Source organism: Passer domesticus, chromosome 1 (genome assembly GCF_036417665.1).
Source record: "Passer domesticus isolate bPasDom1 chromosome 1, bPasDom1.hap1, whole genome shotgun sequence".
Classification (NCBI taxonomy): domain Eukaryota; kingdom Metazoa; phylum Chordata; class Aves; order Passeriformes; family Passeridae; genus Passer; species Passer domesticus.
Window position 1 is genome coordinate 9,882,598 of NC_087474.1, and position 27,387 is coordinate 9,909,984.

The 27,387-nt window shown below is 43.3% G+C and overlaps 1 protein-coding gene and 1 long non-coding RNA gene across 3 annotated transcripts in view; one reads left to right on the top strand and one right to left on the bottom strand.

Annotated features, from left to right (window-relative positions):
* Positions 1 to 1,971: 1,971 nt before the first annotated feature.
* LOC135286981 (uncharacterized) lies at positions 1,972 to 2,701 on the top strand. The gene is made up of 2 exons (XR_010350922.1): positions 1,972 to 2,104; positions 2,474 to 2,701. It is a non-coding gene; the product is annotated as an uncharacterized LOC135286981 (long non-coding RNA).
* Positions 2,702 to 8,856: 6,155 nt separating this feature from the next.
* The window catches only part of ADARB2 (adenosine deaminase RNA specific B2 (inactive)), a 304,122-nt gene continuing 285,591 nt past the window's right edge, over positions 8,857 to 27,387 (bottom strand). For both annotated transcript variants that reach the window (XM_064390598.1, XM_064390666.1), the window contains exons 8-10: positions 18,901 to 19,082; positions 13,765 to 13,943; positions 8,857 to 12,149 (exon numbers count right to left, since the gene is read on the bottom strand). In XM_064390598.1, coding sequence (XP_064246668.1) covers positions 11,973 to 12,149; positions 13,765 to 13,943; positions 18,901 to 19,082 — 538 coding nt within the window. In that variant the 3' untranslated portion in view covers positions 8,857 to 11,972. The remainder of the gene's footprint in view (positions 12,150 to 13,764; positions 13,944 to 18,900; positions 19,083 to 27,387) is intronic.

Here is a 27,387-nt window from a genome sequence, read left to right on the forward strand (position 1 = left end):
ACATTAGATAGCTTTAATTTTTGGGCAACAAGCTCTCCTTGGCCTCACTTTCCTGTACCTATAAAATCCTCTCACTGTGATGCCAATGGATGCTGTTGCCAACCCTCTGCCAATTGTCATACACCACACAGGACTATGACTCTGCAAAAGGTGGTTTTGAAAATTTGAAGATGGAAATTGCATAGAAAATTTGTAAATGCTTTTCTGTTGGAAAGCTGGCTTTTAAGATATAGATACTGTGAAGGATTTTAAAATCTGAGGAAATGCTAAGACTTTTATTTCCAAGTGGCAGGATAATATCAGAGACAAAATATTTGTTCATTAAAATATGGGGAATGAAACTTGCTGAGCAGTTTCCAACAGCTTTGACCAAAAATCAGTCTTGGGTTCCTAAGTCACTTAATCTTTACCTCTATTTCAAAGTATTGACAGCAGTTATTGTGTAGCTGAAGGTCTGCACTGAAGAGATATGGGTCATTCCTGCTAAAATCCATGCAATTATTGAAGTTTTCAAACATTCAGAATAAATTAAATGAGTAACAGCTGAATATTCACACACAGAATCCTTTATTTTTTTAGGAAACGGGAAATGCATTTTGTCCACTTTTTAATGAGTATGTTAACAAACCAGGTTTCCCATTATTTGATTAACATGGGCACTAATATATTCTGCCTATGAAGCTGATGCAAAGGGGAATGCTGAGCCCATTCAGTTCAGCACTGGAAGAGCAAAGATTTAATTTCCCTTTCCTGCTCAGCACCAAGCTGATACAAAGGCCTCTCAGTGAGAAAAATAATTGTGCTTAGGGCTTGGCATATGGAGGCACAGGGTGTGGAGTGTGCAAGCATCCCAGCTGGTGGGAGATGCTAATGCCTGGAGAGGATCCAGCTTTCCAGCCTTATCCCTGCTGAGAGCAGCCACCACCCTGCCCACAGAGCTTTGCTTCACCACTGTCCTGCACCTGGCTTGGACTCGTGAGCAGAACCACAGAAACACCACCAAGGCCACTCGCTGGGATGGCTGCTCCTGGCTCAGCAGGGAGGGACCAGCACTGCCCCTGGGGTGGCACCATCTCCTCAGCCCCACAGGAACAGGAGCAGGCTCACAACCAGAACCCAACTGTGCCTGTTCAACAGCCCAGGCAAGGTCCTGAAGTGATGCCCTCTGCTCTAGGGCAGACCTCTGCTGGTGTCTGCCTGTGAGCTCTGCCCTGGACCTGTGTGTGTGGCGTGGGAGTATTCAGATTCTAATGAACCAGCAGTTTCTAATTTGAAAACTATTTGTTTCAGTAAATGTTTCCTGGCTGGTGCTGCTGGAGTATTTTTGTCTGTGCTAACAGTATCATATTGCTGGGAGGGAAAGCTCATTCCACCTAATTGTACTAAGCGTGTGGTGATGGAGATGGGAACCTAATTATCTTCATCAAATTGATTTCATTTTGGTTACCACATGGCTATTAGAGGAATGACAATAAATTTTGGTCTCTTTGATCAGGACTGGAGTTTAACCAACATTTCTAAAGTCATTAATGTGTTATGCCTCCCCCAGGCTAATGATTTGATTACCATGTAAATGTACTGAAGCCAAACACTTCAGCTATACATTATGGATGATGGATAGAAAGTTTTGAGAAAATACATGTTGTACTAAATACACTGGAAACACAGAGGATGTCAGATAGCTACTGGCAGGCAGGGAGAGACAGAGAATTGCAGAATCATAGAAGATCTCAAGCTGGAATGGTCCCATAAGGATCACGAAGTCCAGCTCCCTGCTTCTTGCAGGGCTACCTAAAACGAAACCATTTGAGTAAGAGCATCATCCAAAATATTGATGAAAAACTGCACAGGTGCCTCTTTGTAACTTCTCATGATCAAATCCTTGCACTGTAGGGCTGCTGATCCCTCTGTGACATCAGAGCAGCTGTCTCAGCCCCTCAGGCCCACAGTGGTGCTGTTAGCAGATGTAGGAGCAAAGAACAACCAGAACCTTTATTTTAGATCAGTCCTGAGCCTTGAAGTGTTGAGGAACCATTGAGAGTCAAGTCCAGCTCCCACCACCTTGGATGCTTCCCCATGGCTTGCCTGTGTGATGGGGACTGAGGTGCTGAACTGGGCAGAAACTGGAACATGTCTGTCTTAGCTTTTGTTCTCTACATATACAGCTATCTAGTCCCAAGAAACTCTGTGGGATTTCATCTTTGTGAGGCTTTAGTCTTTTTTTTTTCTGATATGCCAAAAAAGATGGGTTATATAATGATATGTTAATATTTGTGCCTATTATAAGATATGTGTATATATCATAAGTTGATAATATAGTCACTAATGTGCTGTAACTATCACATAATATGATAAATTAATAGATCTTACATTTAAATATTGTATTTTATAGTTAAACAATGTGGTTTAACATGTTTTATCTTAAACCCTTTCTGGCTCGCTGCCATCCCCCTTTTTTTTTTTTCTTTCCCAGGTCAATTTGTACTGAAAGGAAGTACTTTAGTGCTTTAGCTCAGGAAACTGAGGCCAGCAGTTCAAATGATCCAGTCTGTTCTTGCCACCAGGCAAGAGAGTCAGGCTGAGTCAGACATTGTGCTCCTCACAGGATTTTGTCTAAAAGTGCTGCAAAACCAGAATTCCTCAGCCTTCCCAGGCAATTGATTCCTCAGGGCAATTAAAGGAATTGTGGTACTTGAGCTGATCTGGAGCATTGCACACCATCTGTGGCTCACCAGGGCAGAGCCTTTCTCCTCACCAGTTTCACACTGGTGGTTCAGGAAGGCTCATGGAGGAGGAAGGTGTTTGCCCAAAGGGTGCGTGGCCTGTCAGAGGCACTTCTCACCTGCAGGACTCTGCTGTGGCCACCTTGGCACTCTGTGCCTCAGTTTCCCATCAGGAAAGACCAGCATCTGTACTGTTCACTACTCTGGTAAGGACATTGGATACAGCTAAAGTGGGTCTATTTGGAACAATGAACATGTGAGCTATTCCAGTGTTATTTGTAAGTGCTTTTCAGTTGTGTGTGTTCAGGGAGATTTGAGTGTATGGTCTGAGTGTAGACAGAAGGGCAAGGGGACACTGTGTTTGCAGTGTCACCCTCACTGCACAGAGTGGCCCCTTTTCCTGCCTGCCTTCCTTCAGTCCCCTACACCATGTTGTCTACTCTGAAAGCCTATCCCAGGATAAAGGAGAAACACAAGTGTACCAGGTGTTCAGCAGCATCAACTTTCCTGCTCTGCATCACTGGGCACCTGCCTGGACTCCAGTGTCAGGGGGAGCATATACATTTTTCAGAGGCAATCCTGGCTTAAATGGAAGTAAAACTACTGCTTAAACATCAGGACATACAGTCTTGTATCACCTTTTCTGGGCCAGCTGATGGGCCACTGAGCACTGATGTCCTAGTTCAGCACACAGAGTGCAGTACTTCAGCAAAGTACATAAATATGGGTATATAAATATGCACATATAAACATACATACATGCCATAGCTATCAGCCCATGGGCAGCAGAAGCTCCTTGGAGACAATGAGGGCTTTTTCCTTTGGAAAGCAAACCAAAGGCCAGCCCTGCCAAGGTTTGTTAACTCACTTTTCCTGGGCAGCTCCTGCCATTTCCCCGGCTCAGGCTGCTCCTGCCAATGCTTGGGGAGAAGGATGTGAGCGACTGAAAGACCCTCCTCTGTTAATTTATATTAATGAATATAAAGCAATGCAGTTTTCTTTTCTCTGGCTTGCAGATATTAAAGGCCACTCTGACTCATAAGCACGATCTGTCTTGTCACTGGTGGCAATAACTCTTTAATCACCTCTGCTGGAGGCTCCCCTTGCAGGGTGGGGAGCTGGTGGGTGAAGGCAGAGGACCCTGCTCAGTTCTACAGCTGCTGCAAGCACGAGACAAGCAGCATGTGGCAACCCAAGTAGTTTCCACACCCAGCACCTCTGCAGCAACCTGTGCCTGTGTGCTTGGGATCCCTCTACAGTAAAAAAGTCAGATTAGGGGGTAGAAGGTGCCAAACTATGCAACCAGTAATAAGAATAATAGTTAAACTATTGCAAACCTCCCTGTAAAAGAGGCAGAGAAGTGCTCTGTTCAAGGTGTATTTTTAGCCTGGTTTACTGTTTCTGCATGTGGTGTTGTACATTTATCTATATTAGCAGCAGGCACTTGGCAGTGCTAGCAGGGAACACAAAAGAGCCTGACCTCAGTGGCACCATGGCTCTGAAAACTGTTGATTTGGGACATCACTGTGCATCTTTCTGCCAGGTAAATTTGTAATGAGAGTTGGCAAGGAGAAAGACTCAGCAGTGAAAAACTGAGTGTGTTTATGGAAAATTAAGTTGATTTTATGAAGCTAGTCCTGGGACAGAGCTGCTGCACTGCTGTGATGGGGAGGAACCACTTTAAATTTTCCTTTTTTTCCTTTCTATCTTCCCAGGAAAGTTTGTCTAATCTTACCTGCAGTGTCTGAATAGAGCTTTTTTCCCATGAAAATTGTGGGAAGAATGACAAGGGAGAGGAGAAATTAGCAGCAGGACTATAATATGGCACTCCCTGGCCAATCCCATAGCCACTAAAATGCTTCACCAGTTTAATGTCATTTCACAGGGTAATCTTCAGGGCAGCCTTGTCTGGAGACACTCACAGGCTGATTCGCTGCCCAGTGGTGCAAATCATTGAGTTGCTCTGTAAAAGCACAAGGAGAGGGAGTGAAGAAATATTTTCATGTACCTTTATCCTGTGACCTTAACCCCCAAGTCCCTTCATAAACTGAATACTACTCAGTTGCCGTACTCTAAGTCCTTTGAAATCCTTTGCATTTAGCTGGCAGATGAACAATCCCATACTGTGGTGAGCTAAAATAGGGTTTTTTGCATTTCACTGACATTTTTGGGATAGAGTTATCTCCACATCCCTCCTTGAGTGAAAAAGGGGTTATTTTCAGAATGATCCAGTCTTCACTTTTGCCACAGTTCTTCAAGAAAGACCAGCAGGTGATGAGACAAATAGATGTACAATTTAGCTACTTCTGATCTCTGCCTCACCCCTTAAGTAACTGCAAAAGAAGATAAAAGAATATTTTAGGAAAGCTGCACACAGAAAACAGAGCTGAACTTGTACAGCAAATGTTCTAAATAATGAGAAAGGTTCTTCAAATGAATTTTCCCTTGTTACAGGGTCAAAGAGGTACTGGGTCAGATGAAAAAAAATATCTGGGAGATGCTGAGCCACCACAAGGAAACTCTAATGCAAAGGCTCAGATGGCAGTGATGTATGGTTTTGGTTTTCCAGTGTGTACATAGGTGTCAGGGCTAGCAACGAAGATTTGAAACAAGCAAAAGATTCACATGGCTTTAATACTCTTAGCTCTCAGGCTGAAACATGAATTTGGTATATACCTATCTCTTGTTGCTAGTAAGGATCATTTCAATGTTTCCAATGGCAGCAAAGTTATGTTAAGAATAAACTCCTTCACCAAACCTCTACATAGGTGCAGTATATGTTAATTTAATTTAGTCAGGAACTAAAACTTATGGTGGAACATCTTTTAACCAGAATTTGAAAGTAGGTCAGTCTCTTGCATATGCATACATAAATATATATAGACATATACCTATATATATATATATATACACACATATACCTATATATATATACCTATATACCTATATATATATATATATATATCCCCCCCCCCCCCCCCCCCCCCCCCTCTACATATATATATATATATGTGCACTGTATCCCTTTCTTAAAGCCTGGTACTATTAATACTCAAAAGGCATCTTTCTGTGACAAGGAATAGTCACAGGTTTTTAGAATGGAGAAACAGAAGCTCCTGTGGCTTGCAGACACTTTGACTGGAGTCACCTGCCCATGCACTGACCTCTCCATGCAGGAGCCTGGATTTCCTCCATCAGTGGGGAAAGGCCAGACCCTTGAGCAGGAAAGTTCTGCACATCTCTTTGACACAGTTTTAAGTGGCACAAAGCGACATTTTTCTCTGTGCAGGGAATTTAGGAAATGGATTCAAGCTAATCACCTATCCTCCAGGTGGATGAAGTGGTTAAGGTGAAAATGATCCTGGAACAAAGGAGGTTTTTCCTGTGCTGTGAACTCGTTGCCTGGAGGGAAAGTGCTCCCTCCTCTGGGGATCTTCACTTGTTGTTCTCTTTCTCACTTCTGAGAGTAAAATCTAGACAAGAACCTAATTCTGCTCTGTTCCCAGGTGAGCATCCCCAAACCAGCTGTGTCATCAAGGCTTTTTAGTTCTCTCTCATGCCAAAAGGTTATTAAATTATAATCACAAATAATTTGGCTTTTTCTGTATATTGTGAAATGATATAAACAGGAGACACACCTGCTGCACACAACTGGCTAATTTTCGGGGGATTGCAATTCTTACCTGTCCCTTTTGCCAGCAGCCCGAGGGTTTATCTGTTGATAATCTCCCACTGAAACCTAAGATTTAGGAGCAAGTCCCACTGTTCTGTGTCGTGGTCAGGATTTTAGGAGCCTGTGGTGTCAAAGGGATGCTGCTGTTATTCCTGAAAATACTTCCCTTTACCACTGAAACCAGGACATGAACAAGCCATTTGCTTTAGGAAAAAAACAATTAACTTCAGAACCCACAGCAGAAATGTGTTGTCTTACAGATCTAAGATTAAGCACTCCTAAGTGAGTAAAACCCCCTGAATTTACTTGCTAAAATAAAATGAAATAAAAGCAATAAGCAGCAAACAGTGTGCCATGGAAGGGAGGGCTGGGTGTAGTTGGGCTGGTGATGCTCGGAAGGAAGGGAACTGCACCTACAGCTCTTCCTTCAGGGTGTGTCAAACACAGCCTGTGCCAACATCTGAGCTTGGCTTTGAGGTTGTATGAGATGGAGGGCAGAAGAACAAACCTGACAGCATGTACCATTCTTCACACAGCTATTTCCCTTTGTGGGAGGTATTTTTTGGTAACATTGTGTGCAAAGGAAGGAGCTGTCTCCTCTTGGCTCGGACCATTTAATGGCATTATAGGCTGTAGAGGCACCTGTTCAGGGCTGGAGGAGAATGAACAGGACCTTTTCATTTCTGTGGCAGAACAAGGCTTTAATGGTCTGGTGGAAGTAATTCTATATTGCAAAGGAAGTTGATAAAATAGAACATAAACTTCTCTAATAGAGGATTTAATTACCAGGAAAGCCAGGTTGAATAAGGCATTTGAGCAGAACTATTTCATTGCTGAAAAGGCAATAATTATTAGTCCCCCTTTTCCAAGCCATGTCATTTATTCAGGAGGCCTTGGAGTAGTAAGAAACCATATGTCTATATGTCTGCATTTGCTTGTATATCTTTGAATTGATTTTACTTCTTTTTTTTTTTTTTATTTTTTCATTCAAGCAGACTGTCACTATCCTTTAAAAAATCTCAGACTTTACGCAGATTTCCAGCTATCCACATGATCAAGCTGAAACCAGTCAAACTAATCAGGACTCAGGGCTGGACAACAGGCACAATGGTAATGAATCAAAAAGCTTTAAAAGCTCTTAGGTAGCTGTTTAATTCTTCAACACACTAGCATGGCTATCAAGGTCTAACTTCAGCAGAAGGACTTATTTATTTTATTTCAGAAACAGGCACTTCTGTGAAGCCTTCTATTAGTCAATATATCACCTTGTTCATGTTTTATTCTGTTGTTTTTCCAAGGTAGAGTTGAAAAAGAAATAACTGCTGGGATGTACACTGTAAAGTTTTAAATGAAGTTCAGGTATTTACCCTTTAAACTTAATGAGATTAAACATGGAATCCATCCCTACAGTTTGCCCTAATGACTCTTGTGTCATGGTGTGTGCCATGGTCAAGCAGTAGCAGCTAGAGCTCAAGGCAAAATTCCACCACAGCTGTGATGGAACTGGGTCAGCTCACAGTGACTTTTTTTCCACACAAGCAAGCAACTTCACCTTGCTAATGCTTTCTTCTCCCAGCTTCTCTTTAACCTGCCCCAATGACATAGATCCAAGCTGAGGAAATGAAACTGCAGCAAAGTCTTAGCTTGAAAATAAAGCTATGCATAACACCTGCTGGGGAAGGAAACCCATGGGATGGTCTGCGAGGGTCTGGCACTGACTTCAACAGGAGCAAGGAAAGACCTGTGGGGCCAGTGAGCTGATGGGGCTCCCTGTGAACTGTCAGGCTCGATTTCATCTAGGAACAAAATCTTCACAGGGAGATGGACAGGGAAATCTTGTTCTTGAAAATTTTTGCTGTTGGTATGTTCATATTTTCACAGTGATGGTGAAAAGCTTTGGATGTTTTGGTAACACCAATGATCTCTACAAGGACTGGCAAAGGGAAATCATCTCCACGTCACACATTTGTGGGGATGGTGTTGTTTGGGCTCAGTGTGAGTTTACTCTGCTGTGGCTGAATACTGATTGGTCAAAGCAAAATCCAAAGCCACTCCATCAATGAAGCAGAAATCTGCAGAGATGTTCTGACCTTTTGTTCATCACTTCAGTTTCCTTAAGCAGCTTTGTGCAGCAAGTCCCATGCAATGTGGGTTTGAAAAAAACGTATTAAATTTTATGGAGAAAGATCTTTGAGAGTAACCTGGAAGGGTCAAATTAGAGATGTATCCAGGTCACTCTTCCAGGAAAATACTGTGTCCTGTTATGGCTTCATCTACATGAGCAGGTACCTCCCTTTCTCAACACGAATGTGTGGCTCCCACAATGCATCAGATCCAAACTGAACAAGAAGATATCTGTAGATTTAGGGGAGGTGTGTGTGAAAATACATACTAGCATTCTGGAGCACATTCCAATTGATTGCTAAGTTGTAGTGAAAAATGGTCAATAAACAGGGAAAGAACAATTTTACTTGGCATTTTATTCACTTAACAGAAACATTCACTTATCAGGTATCACTGAAGTGCAATTTACAGAACTTAGCAGCAAATTCACATATGTAAATTCAGATTTATTTTCTTTTGTAGTCTTTTTTGTTTCTTTTTTTTTTACAAATATTACAAATGTACATCCATTAGTACAGTATTGCCATTCACTCATGCATGTTATGTACAGAATCTTCACTAAAGAATTACTACTGAGCAATTTTTCCTTTGCTTCAGGAAATGCTGTGTGTAGGTCATGTGTGCTTCTGGGATGGGGTCCCATCACACTGTTGTTGCACATAATGAGAAAAAGTAGATATTTAAGGTCATACTCAACCCTAGTGCCAGCAGGTGCAACTCCACTGAGATCAGTTGATGCCCACTTGCAGTGGGGACTCAGTTTGGTCCCCACTACTAAACTCATTTTGGCAGCTGAATCCAGGGTTGCATTTATGTATTTCCTGCAACAAAGGATCATTCCATCCTGCCACGCTTTTTCTATGTCCTTAAAAATAACCAGGCGTGGTGCTTGGTTGTCACAGTAGCTGCAGCACCAGCCTGGTGGAACTATGATGATTTAGTTGGGTTGAATTCATGCCATGGGTGGAGGAGGATGGGTGAGGGCAGGGAGCTGTAAGGAAGAGCCATTGAGGTCTCATGTGTCAGAGAGGAAAAGCAGCAGACATGCTCCCCCCTGCCCTGTGGGTCTCTGCATGAGAAACCTTGTCTTCCTCTCTGGCTGCCCTGTAGTTTTTCTTCCTCAGTGGGAGCAGCCAGAGCCCCGGGGCCACCACTGCCAATGTCCCCTGCAGCCTCTCCCACACCTCCAGCTGTGGGCTGGCCCCTGCCCGCTGCCCCTCGGGCACATCTGCTGCCCAAATCACACTGGAGGTCTGCAGCAACAGCTGTGTTAGAGGACAGGACCATGTGCAGGTACCTGGAAGCTCCAGAAGGTGCCAAAAGTATTCAAATGTTAATCAGAAGAGCTGTCAAAGTGGTCAAAGTATTGACAAAGTGGTTACCACAAAGTGTTTCCATTATTGAAAAGACTCAGTTTTTGGTTGTCTTTTTTTTTTTTTTTAAGCTATTTCTACTCTAAGGATATTTTTTAAAATATTTTTGGTAGTTAATATGGAATGTATTATTTTGTTGAAAAGGTTTCTGGAAGGGGAGAGCTTTGTTTTACCTAATTTAAAAATTCTAGTTTATCACAATTGTTTTTATACAAGACACTATAGATACATCTTGTAGTTTATAATCTAAAAATAAAATCTCATCAAAATACTGTAGCTATTCTATTGTGGGCATCAATAAACAATGTATTTACTGTATATGGCTCTCCAAACCCTATACAAAGAGCATCTATCTTTATTGATAGGAACAGTTTCCCGTGTAAAGGAAATTACATGGAAAAATATGAGCCTTGTGTTGTTTGAAAAGTAACTCAGCTTGACAGTTCTGAGAAAATACCAAGACAATTATCACAAATCAGTAGCAGCATGTTATATACAGATTTAAAGACAATCACAGGAATAAAAAGAAAACAGTAGTTATATACCCGCAAATCCTGTCATCTAAAAACCCAGGAACTTAGAGAAATGTGCAGGGCGTTTGAAGGTTGGGACTATCAAAGCTCAGTTCTCCCATGACAGTATCTTCTGCATTCTGATGAGGTTTGGGATGGTTCAAAGATGAGATTGTATCAAACCCAGCCCAGTTATGAAGAAAATATTTAAATGTTGGGTGATACTTGTCTCCTAAGTGAAAAACCCCATCTGCTTTTGATGAGCATGAAGAGTAATAATAACACTTGGCATTTACACAGGGCTAGAATCTGAAAGCTCATGCATTGAGTAAGACCTTACCCACACCTGTGGTTGCCTCTGCTGTGCTTATGTCAATTGGGCTGTGTGGAGAGGTAAAACTCACTGCAAGAGTGACAAAATCTGTCTTACACTGTTGCATGTGACCAGAGCATTTTGATCCTGCCAAGTTCCTTAGATGTGAACCAGTTATTGTTATTCCCATTTGACAGGTGGAGAAACTGAGGCAGGGAAGAGCCAAGTAACAAATGTGCTCTCTTGTTTGGGGTTGTCTTACCTGTGGGTGCCCAGCCTGGTGATTGCTCAGATGCATGGAGCATCCTGAGGTCATGCCCACTTAATTCAGAGCTCTGGATCATCAGGAGATTGGAGATCTGAGGCTCTGGGTCCTGCTGCAGCCTGCCTGACTTTAGGTACCTTCCTGAAGATCCAGAGCCAGGAGCATGGACACACTGCTCCTCACTGGCAGCCCCTGCAGAGCTGTGCACCCCTGCAGGCAGCACACCCGCCTTGACAAGGATCTGCATCCTGGCTGGTGTCTGAAATGTGGGATTAACTGGGCCAGACAAGTAAAATTTGCAGCATGCAAATTGTGACTAGAGTTGATTTGTTGTGAAGTGGTTTGTCCAAGGTGTCAGAGGGAATAAGTGTAAAATCCAAGGGCATCCTGATGGCTGGCTTTGTGCTCAGAGCCAGCAGTGGAAAAATCAGTTTAAAAATGCTGCATTTCTTTGAGGTCCAAATTTTTTGTCACAGATTTAGGCAGTTTACAGGATGATTTTTGCATAGAGGTTAGGAACCTTTTTTTGTGGATGATTATGGATGCTCTGAGACCTGCTGTCATGCTGTGTGCCTGGGGTACTTCCATCTCTGCTCACTATTTTCCATTATTCAGTGATGACTTTTGCACTGATTGTGTGAGGGAAAACAAAGGTCTATTTTGGATCAGACAGGTGGCCCACTAACACCTCAAATCAGTAATAACCAACAGCAATAAACAATAAAAAGCAGAATCTTGGTGGGGGTGGCATTATAATTTGGGCAGGTACATTCTTGGGAAGGTATCATGAAAAAGCAGTTTTCTAAAGTTGAGTTCAGTGCATCAGACACATTTCTACTTATGTATTTCCAATACAGGATTAAAAGCAAATATTCCCATGGAGGTTGCTATTAAATCTCAAACTGCTTCAATTCTGTCTGCTCATTCGTCCTGCCTTGCCTTCTCTCCAGTTGGTTTGATCCCGTGGTGTAGAAAAGGTGTGGAGTGATTTACACAGTTAGTAGGAACTGATCTTGCTCTGGGGGTTTCTTCACCCAGGTTCCCAGGCCAGCTTTCTGAAATGCTTTAAACAGCTGCTGCTTAACAGACTGGTACGTCTGAGCCACCAGCTTTGCCTCGCTGTACACTGATGGCATCTCTCCATGGCTTGGTACTCGTGTGCTCAGCTGCAGAACAAAAATCAGGGAAGGGAAAAAAAAAATTAAAAAACCCAACCTACGAGCCAAAAGAAACAGGAGGCTTCAGTAGCTGTATAATCTTCCTGTCTACATTTCATAAGCAATCACTGTGCTTTGTGTGTTTGCTTTTGGTTTAACAACCAGAAAGCCAGGGAAGCAATAAATGCTGGTGACATAGTTTTGAGCCATTGTGAGGAGGAAAGGGCTGAACAGCTCAGCCTTGGAGTGGGCATAGGCAGTAGCTAGTGTTGGTGTGCTCTACAAAGGCAGAATGCTACTTCTCAGTCAAAATTATTTTTATGGACAAAACTGAAAGAAATCCTTTCTGGGGATCTTTAAAGTATGTACTCCTTTAAAGAAAATTTAGCCTGGGAAGGGGAGCAGCTCAGTGCTTCCCAGTAATGCCCAGACACAGAATAAAAAGGGCTGCCTTCCACACACTCCCATTTCCCCTCTGTAGTCAGTTCTTGCTGGGAATGCTCTGAAACCTGTCCAGGACAGGGCAGAAATCAGGCATCAGGGTTTGTGCTGGTGTGGGAAAACTTAGTGCTCTCTTGGAACACTGGAGCTACCCACAGCAATATCACATGTGCAGTGCTCCTGGAAGGACATGCAGGAGGGAGCACCCTTTTCTCTGCAGAAGGACTGAACAAACTCCTCTGACCTGCCCAAGTCTCTTCCTTGTGAGGAAAGGCACCCTCAAGGCAAGCCTGATGAGCAAGCAGCTCTTTTCTTTGTCTCTCTACAGGTGAGATGCTGAGAGGCATTAAAGGAGAAGGTGAACATGCAGCCTGCAATGAGCTGCTCCTGTCTGTGTGCCAGCCCTCCATGGGGCTGTACTGGCTGGAGATGTACTGGCCCAGTCAGCAAGGGAGGGTGACACTGCCAGCCTGGGTGTCAGTGGGCCACAAGCTGGCCTGGCAGCCGTGGCTTCTCTCTGGCTGCCTCTTTGTTCCCTTTGTTCCCCAGAGGTAGAGAGTGATGACTTTATCAAATCCTTGTTTTGTCAAGGGCAAAGTGCCCTGCTCAGCCACAAGTTACTCTTTCCTGCTCACTGCAACCTAATCCCCAGTGAGAGCCAGAAGCAATCCAGCTCTCCCAGCCACAGTTCCAGCCATGCCCCAGTTTTGTCCCTGTGAGGATCCCTCTGTTCTGGGGGTGGCAGGAGTGCTTCTTGCCTCTCTTTCTACCTGCTGTGCAGGAAATAGGCTGGGACCTGTGTCACCACACTGTGACCAAGCCTTGGGCACAGAGACCAGTTGGTCTCTTCTGCTGCCCACAAGGCTCAGGCTCACTGCTAGGACAGACCATGCCACTGCCTGCAAGGCGATGAGTGCCACCAGCCTCCTTCCCCTGAGGTGTCCTGCAGAGCAGAACAATCCCTTTGGGCTTGTGCTCACACCTGCCCACCCTGCAGGCTCCTTTGCCTTCCCTAATGACTTTGTTGGTGGAATTGTCTCCGACTTCCCTCCCCACCATCACCGTGTCTTGTTTGTTTCCACGCGTTTCCCAACAAGAAAGAAATTTTCTTGTCTTCATCTTCTCTCACTCTCCATGTGGTGCAGGACAGCCACTGAGGAGCCTCCCCGTGGCCCAGACCCACCTTGCCGTGCAGCTTGGCCCAGCGGGTGAAGAACATGTGCTTGCAGAGCCGCGAGGGGCCCCCGCAGCTCCTCTTGCCCGTGGTGGCGTTGATCACCTCCAGCTCCGCGCTCCCCGCCATCCAGTTCACGCTGAAGCCAGGAGATTTTCCGGGCTGCCGAGCGTCAGCGTGGCTCACCCCTGGAGGAGAGGGACACCAGTAAGCCCCCGTGCTCACCGGGAGGCTGCTCCTGGGTGGTTGTGGCACAGGAGACACCCCCAGTGAACCGCTGGCATCGTGCTCTTGTCACCATTGGTTAAACGTTCCTAGACCAAGTGCCTTGGAGAAACACAGCTTAGCAATTCCTATAGATTTTTTTCCACCTTGCAGGCAAACCTTCCATTGGACCAGGGAAAGCCTATGGATTGGAGTGTGAGCTGTTGACAGCAGTGTGGTGGTTGATGAGTGGAATCTTTCACAAAGGCTTTAATGGGATGACAGGTTTTTACAAGGAGCTAAGCAGCACAGTGCTTTGGCCATGAGTTCTTTCACGTGAGCTTCCCACAGTCCTGCATGTCTATCTGCTACTAGCTCCTGCAGTCTTTGCTGTGAGGGGATGTCTAGACCCCAGGGGATAAGAAAATACAAAACAATACTTCATTATCACAGAGAGAGATATTATTATATCCAAGTTAATAATGACCTTGTAGACATGACAGACCTGCACAGAATACTCTTGGTCCACACCTTGTGTCTGCCTGCCAGATTCCAGCCCTGTACTGGAGAATCAATTTCTTCAACAGCTAGTTAGAGTCCTAATGGTGATATCTGGGACATCTTTAAGTGGAATTCATCATCTGTAATTTTAGACAGCTGCAATAATGATGTTTACAGTCACTGGGGATGACTGCATGACCTTAGTGTCATTCACATGGCCAGTTTTGGACATCTGAGCCCAAGAGTGAGCCAATGCCTTCATGGGTGAGATCTCCTTGGCTCTAAACGCAGACCAGGGCTACAAGGTCTGCTATGGGTGTGTGCATGAGTTATTTTTAATCAGGTAAATTTTTCTCTCTTTTTAACTATTTAGTGTAGCTCAGCCTTTCCATGACTCCTGTTGCTTTTCCATTTCTTGTACCTGAAACTGGAGAAGGATTAGAAGAGGAATAAAGAAAGTGGTTGGCTTATTTTCCAGCACAGCACAAATGCAAACAAGTGAGCTCTGCCTTGCCCTGCTCATTAGTGCTTTTGCAGCAAAGAATCAACACTGGGAGCTTCCAAGGCTGGAAAACTCAGAGTGACCTGAAGCACTTTGAATATTTTTGAAAGCATGGACCTTGGATAATGTGTCTGGATCCAGTTGTTGTGTCCCTCTCTGCTAATTTGCTGTGTGGGCCACTAGCCTGCAGACCTGGATGACAAAAGGCACTGTGGTGAGCAGCAGGTGGGGACTGTGCTGGTGGGCAGGAGCTGCCTGGCACAGCCACCCCAGCAGAGGCCAGTGCCAGGACTGGGTCTGTGTTTCCAAATGGCAGCTCCTGCCTGCAGCAGCTCCAGCAACAGCTCATGGTTTGCACTGCTTCCATTGCTGCTGGGTGGAGGGCAGCAGAGAGAGGTCCCTTGCATTTTCTGCTGAGAGGGTTTTAAAGAACTTTTTCAGAGAGTGAGAAGTACTGGTGTGGGCTGTTCAGAGAGAAGGAGATTAAAGAAAAGAGATCAAAACCCCTCCTTTCCAAAGTGCTCTTCTTGCCCAGGATCTCATTTTCAAAACAGATGCATGCCACAAACATCTGCTGGTCTGAGGCAGAACGGGAGGAGATGGGAGCTGGTGGGAATGCTGCACCCATCACTGAATGTGTTGAGCTTGGAAAGCTCCTGAGTGACACCTCGGGAGAAGTGGAGGGCTGTGCAGGGTCTGTCTGGCCGGGATGCTGCCTCTGCAGGCAGCTGCTGCATCCTGCCTGGAGCCTCTCAGCATCATGAGAAGCAATGCCACTGAGGGACATGCCCCCTCTCTACCCTCTCCCCTCTGCCCTGGGAGGGAGATTCTAGAGCCAAATGGAACTTAGCACACACACACACAGAAAGGTAGCCTTTGAAAGGAAAGAAATTATATGGCAAACTCACTTTGTATCAGTGACAAAGCTGGAACTGCAGAAATCATCTCAGTCACTGGGACTGAACTCGCTACTGTGTGCAGAAGAGAATTACAGCTAAGTCATAACCTCACCAGGATTTGTAAACACATTCATGTCGTATTAATACCTCTTTCAATTTTTTTCCCCCCCAGAGATAACAGATCAGTCTGCATCTAAAACTCCTGTTCACCTAGGCAACAGGATTTAAACGGAGAGCTTGAAAATCAGATAGCTCTGCAGCGCTGCTCGGGCGTCTCTTCGCAGAACAAGATGCAAACAGATCAAAATCAGCTGCTTGACACTATGCACCACTCTCTGTCAAGATAGCACCCAAAATCTTAGAGGATTTGAGTGCCAAAAAGCATGATAACAAACACCCTGCCATGCAAAGTTGCCACAGGACAGTAAATAAATGAAAATGTTGTGAAATCCCTGGCTAGAGGAAGAGAAGGAAAGGCTGCACAGAGGGGTAAGCAGGTTGTGGGTGCCCTCCAGATGGGGGCTGTGAGAGTAGCCCAGGCTGGTCCCAGTGCCTGGAAACTCCTCTGGGCTCCTTTGGCTTTCATGCTTTCTCTTCCCAGCTATCATGTGTAAGTAGATGTATTTAGGTAAATAGAAGATATCTTCCCATCCTTTTCTGAATGCAAAAGAAGAAGTTTTAAAGAAAAACATGAGAGTCATAACAGACAAATATAGAGCATGGATATATTCTCTGATTGCTAATATTTTTATAATTTAAAAAAATTCTTCCATATTTTTCTTTTGAGAAATAATTGTTTTGATTTATTTAGATAGTAACACTCAAATAATCTAGGTTACTTTCTCCCCTCTATGTAAAATATTGTTCCTAAAACTCACATAACAAAGAGTACAACAGAAGACAGTCAGATTTGAAAGAAAAAGAAGAGTCTTTGCACAAATAATATGAATTTGAGTACTGTGGGATGTGAACTGAAATCTGTCCTCTTTCACCTCTCTCTCCCAGCAAAACCTCATAACCCATCAGGATACCCTTTAAAACAGCCTCACTCTTAAGAGGACAGGATATAAAAAAGGCATTTCTTCTAAAAATTACACCCAAGAGTAATCTCAGTGGAAGAGTGTAGCTCCATCTGGCTGGGACTGGCAGAAAACTGAGCAGAAAACCTCCCTGATTATTTTTCAGTGCAGCCAAGGAGTCAATCTCAGTGTACCTCATCACACACCATGACTCTCCTCTCCACTGGAATGTTTTACTGCTATGATCAAGTGGCAAAATAACTGACACCCTTATAATTTAAGGACTCCTGCAGTCCTGGGCTGGTCTGGTGTCCAAGACAAGTGTGGGAGGTGGAGTTGCCTGGCTGAGACTGTGTAGGTCTGGTCTCTAATGCATTTGGAGAAGATTTTTCTAGGTGCCCATCTCCTTATTCACTGGATATGCTGCTGGCAGGATTTCCCAGGAAAAAGAATTGTGGCATAAGCCTCAGCAATGTAAGTTTTAATAAGCTTTGTCTCTCTGGGATTTGTGGGGCGAGGGAAGATTACAAATAAAGGTGTTAGAGACAAAAACAGTGCAGAGAGAGAGAGAGAGAGAGAGACAGATTCCTCCCACTGCTTCTCCTGGGCTGAGGAAAACTCACAAACAGAACCAAAGAGCGAAGAAAATGCTTTTCCAAACAGAAGCCTCTGGAAAGGGGGAAGACACCTAGAAACATGCAGATATTTAAAGTGACACAAGGCCCACTCTGATGCATTTCTTATTCCCTCGAAATCTCTGGCAATGACTCTTGGACATACATACACACACACTCTGGCCAAGTATGACCCATTGCTTTTACTCTGCAAGGCCAACCCAGTAAAGCAATAGCTATTCTGTGGTGAAAACTCTTATTAGAAACTCCCTTTTTGTGTTTTTAATCCTTCAACATTTGAGGTGGGTTTCCATCCTGCAGACACAAGGAAATTGTGTGTGCCTTTGATCTTAATGAATGGGTGCACTTACAGTGTGTTAGGGCTGGCACAGGATGAGATCTGCTTTCCCAGTGGGACATGCAGTGGCTTTGGGAGATGGGGCTGTGTTGTCAAAACAGCAGCCAAATTTGGGAAATGGGGAGATATCTCCTGGCCAGCTGTGAGTTCTTTCCTCCCTGCCACAATGTTGTGTGGGAAGGAAGAGGAGGCTGAGCCATGCCCATGCTGGACCAGGGCAGGAGGAACAGGTGGAGATATAAACTGGAAGGAGAGTGTGGATCACAGCTTCCTACTCACTTAATTACAGCTGCACTGAAGGGTTAAAAAATGGAGATAAGCTGTTCAGAAAAGGATAAGCCTTTTGACCTGTTCACCTCACAACACATACATGCACATTACACTTGACAGATGTACTAAACCACACAGAACCTGAGAATTTCCCCAGTGGCTAAACTATCACTTCTGCCTCAGCCAAACAAATTTTGTCACAAGGACATATTAAAAAAAAAAAAAGCCCATGAAATAGATAAGGCATAAACCAGAGCTCTCCTTACTGAGGAACCCAGAGGACGTTGAAAGGTAATGGGGTACTCCACTAAAATGTCCTGACTCCCAGCTCTGTGACAATGACATTGTATTAATGTCTCAGGGAATCCTCCCAAGAACAATTATTAAAGATTAAAATAAGAATGATGCAGAACTGGTGTCTCTTAGCATTCACATGCCTCACGAGGACCTAAAGACGGTTAAATCTAAAATTTGCTGAGAACTTTCTTCTGGTTTTCAGAAATGCTTTACTTAGTCATAGTTTTTTTTCCACTCTGAGTGTTCAGTGTGCAGTGGTTATTTTCCTAGTCAGCTTGTATCCTTTAATAATCCTTTTTTGTGGCTGCTGCTAATGAAAGAGGATTTAAACACATTGGTTTCTTCATTCTACAAATTCATGTTCTTCAGGAAAAAAAAGGAGGGTGTAAGTTAATGCAAACAAAAAGCATTCCTGTTGGTCAGCAGCATGACTAGAGATGGCAGGGGGGATTATTTCTCTCACAGGCAGGTGTTTGCTTACCACTGAGGAGCAGCTGATTGCGCCGGTAGGAAGCTGGCAGCTGACCAATGTCTTCTATCCTGTGGCTCATCACCCGGGAGAGGTGGCCAGTGTGGCACAGGCTTCCCACCACGATGCTGTGCAGGTACAGGGGTTCAATGAAGGAGCTGAGCAGAGCGCCTTGCAGCCCAAGGATGTTCCACCTGGAAAAAAAATTTCAGGAGCAATATGACACATGGGTGGAGGAATGGCCATCCTGGAGCTACCCTGGGAAAGTCAGCAAATGCCTGCATGTGGGTTAGAGGGATGAAGGATGAAACTATTCCTGTGCCTCTCCTATGATACAGAAAACACTGCTGGGTTATTCTACACCCATGGGCTGATTGCCCTCCGGGAGGTTTTGAGATTACTCTGGTGCTATTCACGTATTTCCATCTTGTATTGCTGCAAACAGAAGCTTCTTATCAACAGGTTTTCTTTCTAAAAGCATTTTGTGTTTGATGGATGTTCATTTAGCATGTCTCTAGCAGAATTTTATTTTTTTTCCTGCATCCATAGTGTTTCACTTGCAATGGTAGACTTAGAATGAGAGCTTTTGTTATTTTACCTTTATTTGCTGCTTAAGTACCATCTGCATGTCCTACAGCCAAGCTAACACACGACTTAGGTGGCCAAAATTCCCCCAAAATCTTTGAATGTCTCATAGGTTGACATTTCTTTGCAGAAATGACCATGAAGATATGAAGAGATCCATGAGAATTAAATCCTGGTCCTGAATAGGAAAAAGAAGAGAAGACTTGGGCTTTTAGGAAAATTATTTGTAATTGATAGTTCAACCTTTTCTGAACTGCTCAGAGTGAGGGATACATCTCACCCTGTTGCTGCCTTAAAGGTGCAGCAGAGTGGTGGTGGGAACCTTGGGACCTTCCACCTGTTGCTGACTGAGACCTCCGTGCTACTGGTGGTGGAGTAGGTGCCAGAATGGGTCTGCATTTTAATAGCTTATGAATTTTTACATCGAGCCAGGCACAAATATGACAGCCTGCTTGCCTCTAAATTCTTCAGGGGACAGCTAATTGGTTAATGAGTGGAAAAATTAAAAAGGGGAAAGAAGTCATGATGCAGTTATCTTCTTGGCAAACCTATTTAGCTCAGCTCATCTAAGAAGTTGTTTCCCACCACACAAATGCTAACAGGCTCTCTTACACTTGGATAATATTTTTATGTATGTTGAACACTGTCAGTCTGTCTGAGTAGTTTTGAGTTCAGGAGTTCAAACTGCAAATGCTTAGAAAATGGAGTTTGGAGTGTATATTTTGGCTCATTAAAACCCAAAACACCGGCAACATTTGGAACTTGGTAGCTCTGAAGGAAAGGCTATGAGGTGTCTGCTATATAAGGCATCATCCAGTGGCTGCCATGCTAAATAATGTGTTTAAAGCAGAATTTCCATCAGCAGCAAGCATTATGGTGCTAATTTCTTACATCATTGTTCTTTTCATTAATTAACATTTCTCAACCGTTAGTGCAATTATTGCAGTGCCTCTGTACTGTATGTCTCTTTTCATGATTAATAAGGAGTCATTATATTTCCCTTTCCTGAAGCAGTCAATTAACATGGAATACTTTCCATTAATTACTGAATGTTTAAAACCAGCATGCTGTACCTGGAGAGCAATCTGCTCTAGAAACCTGTGACACCAATTGCTTTTAAAAGTTCTCTTTAAATTTTATTCCAAAAACACAAGCAATTTAGCTGGCTGTATTAATTTGCCTCCGAAGCAGGGCTGTGAATGAGAAACATCTTTTAATCTCATGCAAGAAAAGGCAGCCATCTGGCTGCTGAGGATTTCAGAGTCAGACTCTCCCTGTCTCCCTCTGTAAATGCAGGCCATTAAAGTAATATGTTCATCTACATAAAACTCAAATGAAATATAAAAGGTAATATTTATATACAAACAATTTAGTCCCACAATTTAAACAGTCATTGGTTTTATGAAACATTTACTTTAGTTGATCAGATTTGCATAACTTCATTTGGAGAAAAAAAAAGTGTGGTCATTTCTGCAAATCACATCACTTTTAAAGGAAAGAACTAGCTGCCTCTTTGGATAAATCACTTATCATGATGCAAAATTAATAATGCAAGCTTAAGAAACAGAGCTGAATTCAGCTCACAGTACTATGCCTTCAACCAGCATCTAAGGTAAGCAGAAAATTTACACAGATATCTTTGTCCAGATGGAAACTTGTAAGATATCAGTGCTGTTTTCAGCATTTAAAATTTCCTTAAAAAAGGCTTACATATTTGATTGAAGGAGAGAAGAAAAGCAGCTAAACTGAAAACAACATATGTTCAACAATATTGGGATTTCAGCAATATGCACATCACAAGAAATCATCTGAGTTTTATTTACCAAAATAAGGGATTGTGTTCAGGTCATAAATTACAAGGTAATTTAAATTCATCACAAGGGATCTGCCTTTTCTTTAGAGATATTTCTCTACCTAATTCTGGACATATTAATGTAAAAAGGGATTCAAATGTCAATAGAATTACATTATTGAAAACCACAATATAAGCATGATCAGGTCACCCCCTATGTACTAAAAGCATTCCATAAACATGAATTAATCTTAGCAGTGCTCCACTAAGGTAAAGTCCCATTTTTGCACCCTCGGGAATCAGGGCAGAAAGGGAGTAAGATCTGCTGAAGTCTGTAAGAGTTTCTGGCTTCTGGATGCAATAGTTGTCCCTTGAGAGAATCCTGTTTTCCCATTCCAAAAGAAGGCACACGAAGGTGTAGGGGTTCTGAAACTTCTGTATCAGCCATGGTGGGTTTTGACCCCAGGGGATAAGCTTGACTCCAAGACAAATTGGACAGAGCAACCAGATTAAAAAAAAAAAACAACAAACAAAACACAAAAAAACAAACACCCCCCCAAAAACAAAAAAGAAAAACAAAACAAAACAAACCCCCCAAAAAACCCCCCAAAACCCCAAAAAACCAAGGGAGAAGAAACCTATCAGAGAATATCAGCACCAGAGCAAGTCCTGCCTGATGTATGGTGCAAAAAGAGAATGTCCCAGAAAAAGACAGCATCCTAAGGTAGCAAGGACTGAGAAACCAGGAAAGGAACCAAGCATGTTTGGTGGGGACCACTTGCTGGGTGTTTTTGAGCTGGTGTCTCCCAGGTGGTGTGAAAAGGGATGAGGCTGATGGCACTGCCACCTGTACAGCAGCCACGCCCTGGTTCAGCACTGGTTTAGCAGCAGGTCAGAGAAAGGGGAAGAAGCAAAGAAGGAGCTTTGCTTTCCAATCTATCTCAGGTTTTCAGTTTTTAGAGTGTTTAGACAGTTTCTCTCTGGAATGCAGTCCTGATCATGTGTGTGAGTCCCACTAACTCAGCACAAGTCCCAGGTAAAAATGGGTCCTGTACTGAGCTGGCCAAAATCAGATCCTGCTCTGCTGCTGTTGTTCTTCAGAGCACAGGAAAAACACATTCATGTTAGGGAAAATTTTCAGTTCCTCATGCTGGTGCTGTTCTGTGGATGAAAAGGCCTGACTTGGAGGGCAGCCAGTGCAGTATTGTGCAGAAACATAAGATTTTACTGACAAATACTTGGAGGAAGGTCTTTTATCCTGTGTGGTATTAATCCCTTCACCAACACACATGGCTAATGTACTGACTTGATCCTTTGATATATGAATATCTACAGAATTATTTGTAGGTAGATGGTAGGGAAAAATCCATCTGAGCAACAGTGAAACTATCAATAAGGGTGTTAATTTTGAAGGAGCTATTTCTCTGCAGCCTAATTTAGGTCCATGAAAGTAGCTGTGTTCCCATCTGTAACAAAGAGCTCTCTTCAAATGTGGCTTTTCAAAATAAAATTATTATTCAAAGCAATGCAGTGTTACATTTTGGCTTCTCAATATATCAAAGTGACTTTTCTTGCTATGAGGAAATATGCTGGATCATTCTGAATTTTCCTAATTGTGCAAGATTTTAAGGGCTGTTTTCAAGGACACGCATCTCTCTAATAACTCATATGCTATGCGCTCTGTAATAACCCTTCCAATAAAGTGAAAATCAACCTACTGCTCCCTTAGTCACAGATCTTATTTAAAAATCCCCAAATCTTCAGCAGGCAGGATAAACAAAACAGAATGTCTCCCCTTTTCACTAAAATATGGGAGCTTTTGTAGCTTTAAATGGAAGGAAAGTATACCCTTCCTTTTGTTCAAACAGCAGATATTACTGTACTGTTTACAAAGACAAAATCCTGCGTCCAGTTTTCAATATAGATAATCCCTAAACAAATATATTTTTGCCTGTTTGTCAATCACAGAAATGCCAGTGACAAGCTGAGAGGCATCCCAGAGCAGGCAGCCTTTCTTTAATTAAATGCTGTGCTCCCTCAGTCCTGGAGAAGCAGAGGGCAGGGCGTGACCCCCCTGCAGAGCCCCCCCAGTTCCAGGCTCCTGACAGCTGGGACCACAGCGAGGTGTGCAGGGAAATGTGTTCCCACATCACAACCACAGCACAGCCTCCACGTGCTGGAGCATCACCTCAGCACACGAGTTTCCATGGCCCTTCCCTTGGACCAAGAGAAAAAGGGATGATGAAAATACCGAGGAAGGGGTTTGGAGGAAAACCATGGGGCTGCAGCCTTGCTCAGGTCAGTACAAGGCTCCCCACCCATTGCTGAGATGTGATGTGACAGCTGGAGCCCCTCTGCTGCTGCTTCCAGCATTGACTTGGACGTGGTTAGACCTGAAGGCCAACACTTGAACCCCTTTGTAGCTGGGATGTGCAGAAATTCGCCTGATGCCTCAAAACATCCCAGGGAATTGTGTCCACCTGCCATGGATGCTCAGAGACTGAAGTGACTCCTTGGGACCTGTGGAAACCTTGCCCATTAAAAAGCATTGCTGAGGAATTTCAAATCTTATTTTGATAAGGCTTTTTGTAAAAGACTTTTTTTTATTTTATTAAGAGCTTTAAGTCTTATCCACTCAGTGTGTTGTTAACCTCCTGTACCAGAGTTTCTATTACCGATATTTCCAGCTATGCTTCACACAACATAAATTGTTATTCAGGGTGGCATGTGCACAGAAGGACACCTGTGGTGTTCCTATTTATACAACCATTTAGCTATTATTGGTTTGGAAACTGGAACTAGTGCATTCGTTTTTGATCTGTATTTTAACAGTGGGTGGTTTATATATGTTTTCTGGAACATACCTTGTGGTGAAAGATTGAAATTGAACTCTCAGTCACACAGAAAGGGGTTAAGAGAGAGAATTACAAACCGTGTGCACAAATCATCTCTAATTGAAGATCTAGCTGTGTTAATTGATTTTCATTTGCATTAATATGTAGCCTTTGAAGTAGCTTTTCTTAAGAGTTACCTTGTCAGGCTCAGCCTTCTGTTAACAATGGCTCTGGTCGACAGGCTAACACTAAAATAGATCTAAGAATGCCAATTTCTAACACTGACTTTTAGTCCTGCATTTTTATATGCTACATTTAAATACAGCTTAATGTGCTCAACTCATCCTGTAAAATGCTACTTCAGACTCCCACTGATAAATCCTGAAACAGTGCCTTTAGGCTACACTACCTTGCAGTACTCTGAACATGTTCTCAATAAAGATTTCTTCCTATTCTCTGGCTTGTGGGGCCAAAATAATCCACAAATCTTAGCCACAGGACATGGGTAGACTGCTCATGATGTAATGCAAAGTTTGGAGCTCCTTTGTTTGTGTTTGTGTTGTTTTGTAGATGTGGTAATTTAGATACTTGAGGTAATTTTTTACTTCTGGGCTGAATGTCACTTTTTTGGTGAAGTTTGAGGAAGTAGATGACCATTAACCCGGTGGCAAGAAAATACACAGTCTTTTAAAGGTGACCTTTCGAGAAGTGGTCGTAAGAAAACAATTTTAAGGCCAGAGCTTATAAAACAAACACTGAATTCTGGCTTTTATGTGCTGTTTAAAGACAGTGTTTATGAGAATTGCTCCCTGCAAATCCTGCACAATGCAAAGTACATTCCTCAGCCTGCATCCTGCAAGGGGACTCTGGAAGAGGACAAGTACCACTGCTCATCCATTCACAAATATGTTTACACAATCTTTGTGTGTTTAGATGCAAATTTGCTGCACAGAAGGCTGGCATATCTCCAAAATAACTACATCAGCTTGACATCTAGTGAGCCACAATGTGCTCTGCCCTGGCCAGAGTGTGAGATGTCCAGTCCTCTGTCTGAGCTCTGTCATGGAAGAGAGTTTGGGGAAGAGTAGTGCAATGCAGAATTCTCTCCTGGGACACCCAGATAAGAACTAATTTTTGGAATGAACCCTAGTGTTGATTGCTTGCACCAAGATCCTTTGCACATCAAGGTGAGGTGGTGACCCAGGGTCTGGGAATGCCTGCCGTGCTCTGGGGAGCCCTGGTGTCCTCCCTGTGCTCCCAGCCCCTGTGCCATGCTCTGCCAAACCACTGGCAATGGCAAGCACCAAACCTCTCTGTGCAGCTACACAGGGCAGAGCACCCTGCTATTTCAGAAGGGTTGGCACTGGGGGAAATGATTTCTCCAGTTTTCTGCATGGAAGAAGAAGGAGCCCAGGTGCTGGTGATGAGATAAATAAACTTGATGAGCCCAGAGCATGGAACAGGAAACTTTATACAGAAGGGAGGTGTGTGTACTGCTAAATCTGGGTTATGGTGAGCCTAGAGGATGAGCCATGGTGGAGGGAGACTGGCCTGAAGCTCAGACAGTGTTTCCATGAGTCAGAGGACAAAGTGTCTCAAAGGGAAGGCGGCTTCTCTCCTCTGTGACAGACTCTGAATTTCCCTTATAAGTCTGTCCAGAGGGGTGACGGACTAAAGAGAAGTGCATAAATCTTTGATATTTTGCCCAGATTTTCATATATCTTCTGCTGAAGGAATAAGAAGTGGAGACATTTGGAAATGCTGATTTTATATTTGCAGCTGTGTGGAGTGCTACCTGCAAACCTGGCACAGAGGTACACACTGTGTGCTGTGGGAAGCCAGCAGGGAGGGGACACCCAGTGCTGGGCTGGCTTTGTCATGTCAGTGAAGGGACACAGAGAGCCAGTGTCCCTGAAGCTCTGGGGCACCAAGGGGGTGCTGCAAATCCCACCCCTGCAGCTGGCACACACCAGCTGAACACATCAGTCTTGAACATTTCTGAGGATCAGACACAGAATGTAGTGGTGAGCCTCCCTAAGGTTTGGTCACTGTGTTTAGAGCCTCAAAGAAAAGCTGAGCTCTAGGGATACCCTTGTTTCTTTCCCCCTTAAAAATGTGTGTTTCTGTGTGTGCATGGCTCTGTGTGCACGTGTGTGCATAGAACAATTTTCCTTCAAACATTTTTCTGCTCCCAAACAGTGACTGCAGAGACTTCCATTAGCAGCAGCATTAACCTTGCACTGACCTTGTAATAAGCAAGGTATGAGCTGGTCCTGCATCCAGGCTTAGTGTGAGACAGGGAGATGAAAAGAGGTTTAATTTGGCCCATTGTATGAATTTTGCTGTCACAAAAAGCAGAAATTCTCTTAGGGCTGTAATGTCTCTGTCGACATAAAGGTTTTAATATAGGTAATGATTAGCATCTAAAAAACATTAAATGACATAATTTTTTTCCCCAAACAGATGATTATTTTCAAAACTATTTTTCCCATGTTATTGCTGCTTTTTTTGCAAATGTATAAAATGTGCATTACAGACGAGAATGAAGGTCAAAAGGTGTTAGTATAATTAATAAACTGTGGGCTAAAAAATGTGGTTTAATCCAGAATTCTATGGCACTGAGAGCCTGAAGTCACTCCAGCTGCACTGTGAGGCTCACAGGAGTCATGTGTGTAAAAGCTGACACTCTCTTTGGGTGGTTTATCTGGGGACTCAGAGACCCCAAACTTTAAATTTACACATATAAATGCATAGGTTTTAAAGCCAGAAGGAACAACCAAGATCTAGGGTGACCTTCTTTATAACCATGTTGCAGAATTTCACCTCATAGCTCCCTGCCTGAGCCAAATAAAATGACTATTCATACCATAGAGCTTGTGCTTTAATTCAGTGAGGAAGCAGGTATGATACCAGGGTGTTTATCCTGAGATTTCAACAAAGCTACAAAGCTCAAATAATGCATACCCAGCATCAAATTCTCTCAAACTTGTGGTGATAGTAATAAAAATGGCTAAATGTCTTTGAATAACAAATAAATCTGATTAAACCACTCTCTGCTTATAGCTTTCCTGTGAGCAAGAAAGAACATAAATCGTTAGATACATGATTTATAGAATATTATTCGCTTTTCTCAGTAACTCTGTGCATTTTTGGGTCTTTGATATTCTGATAGCAATGCCCTTTGCAAATAATGCAAAATGATGTATATTTTAGCAGCTACTGGCTAGATTCTCAAGAGGAAACATTCTCTAATAGCACAATGCTCCTGAGGGACTTTTACAAGCAATA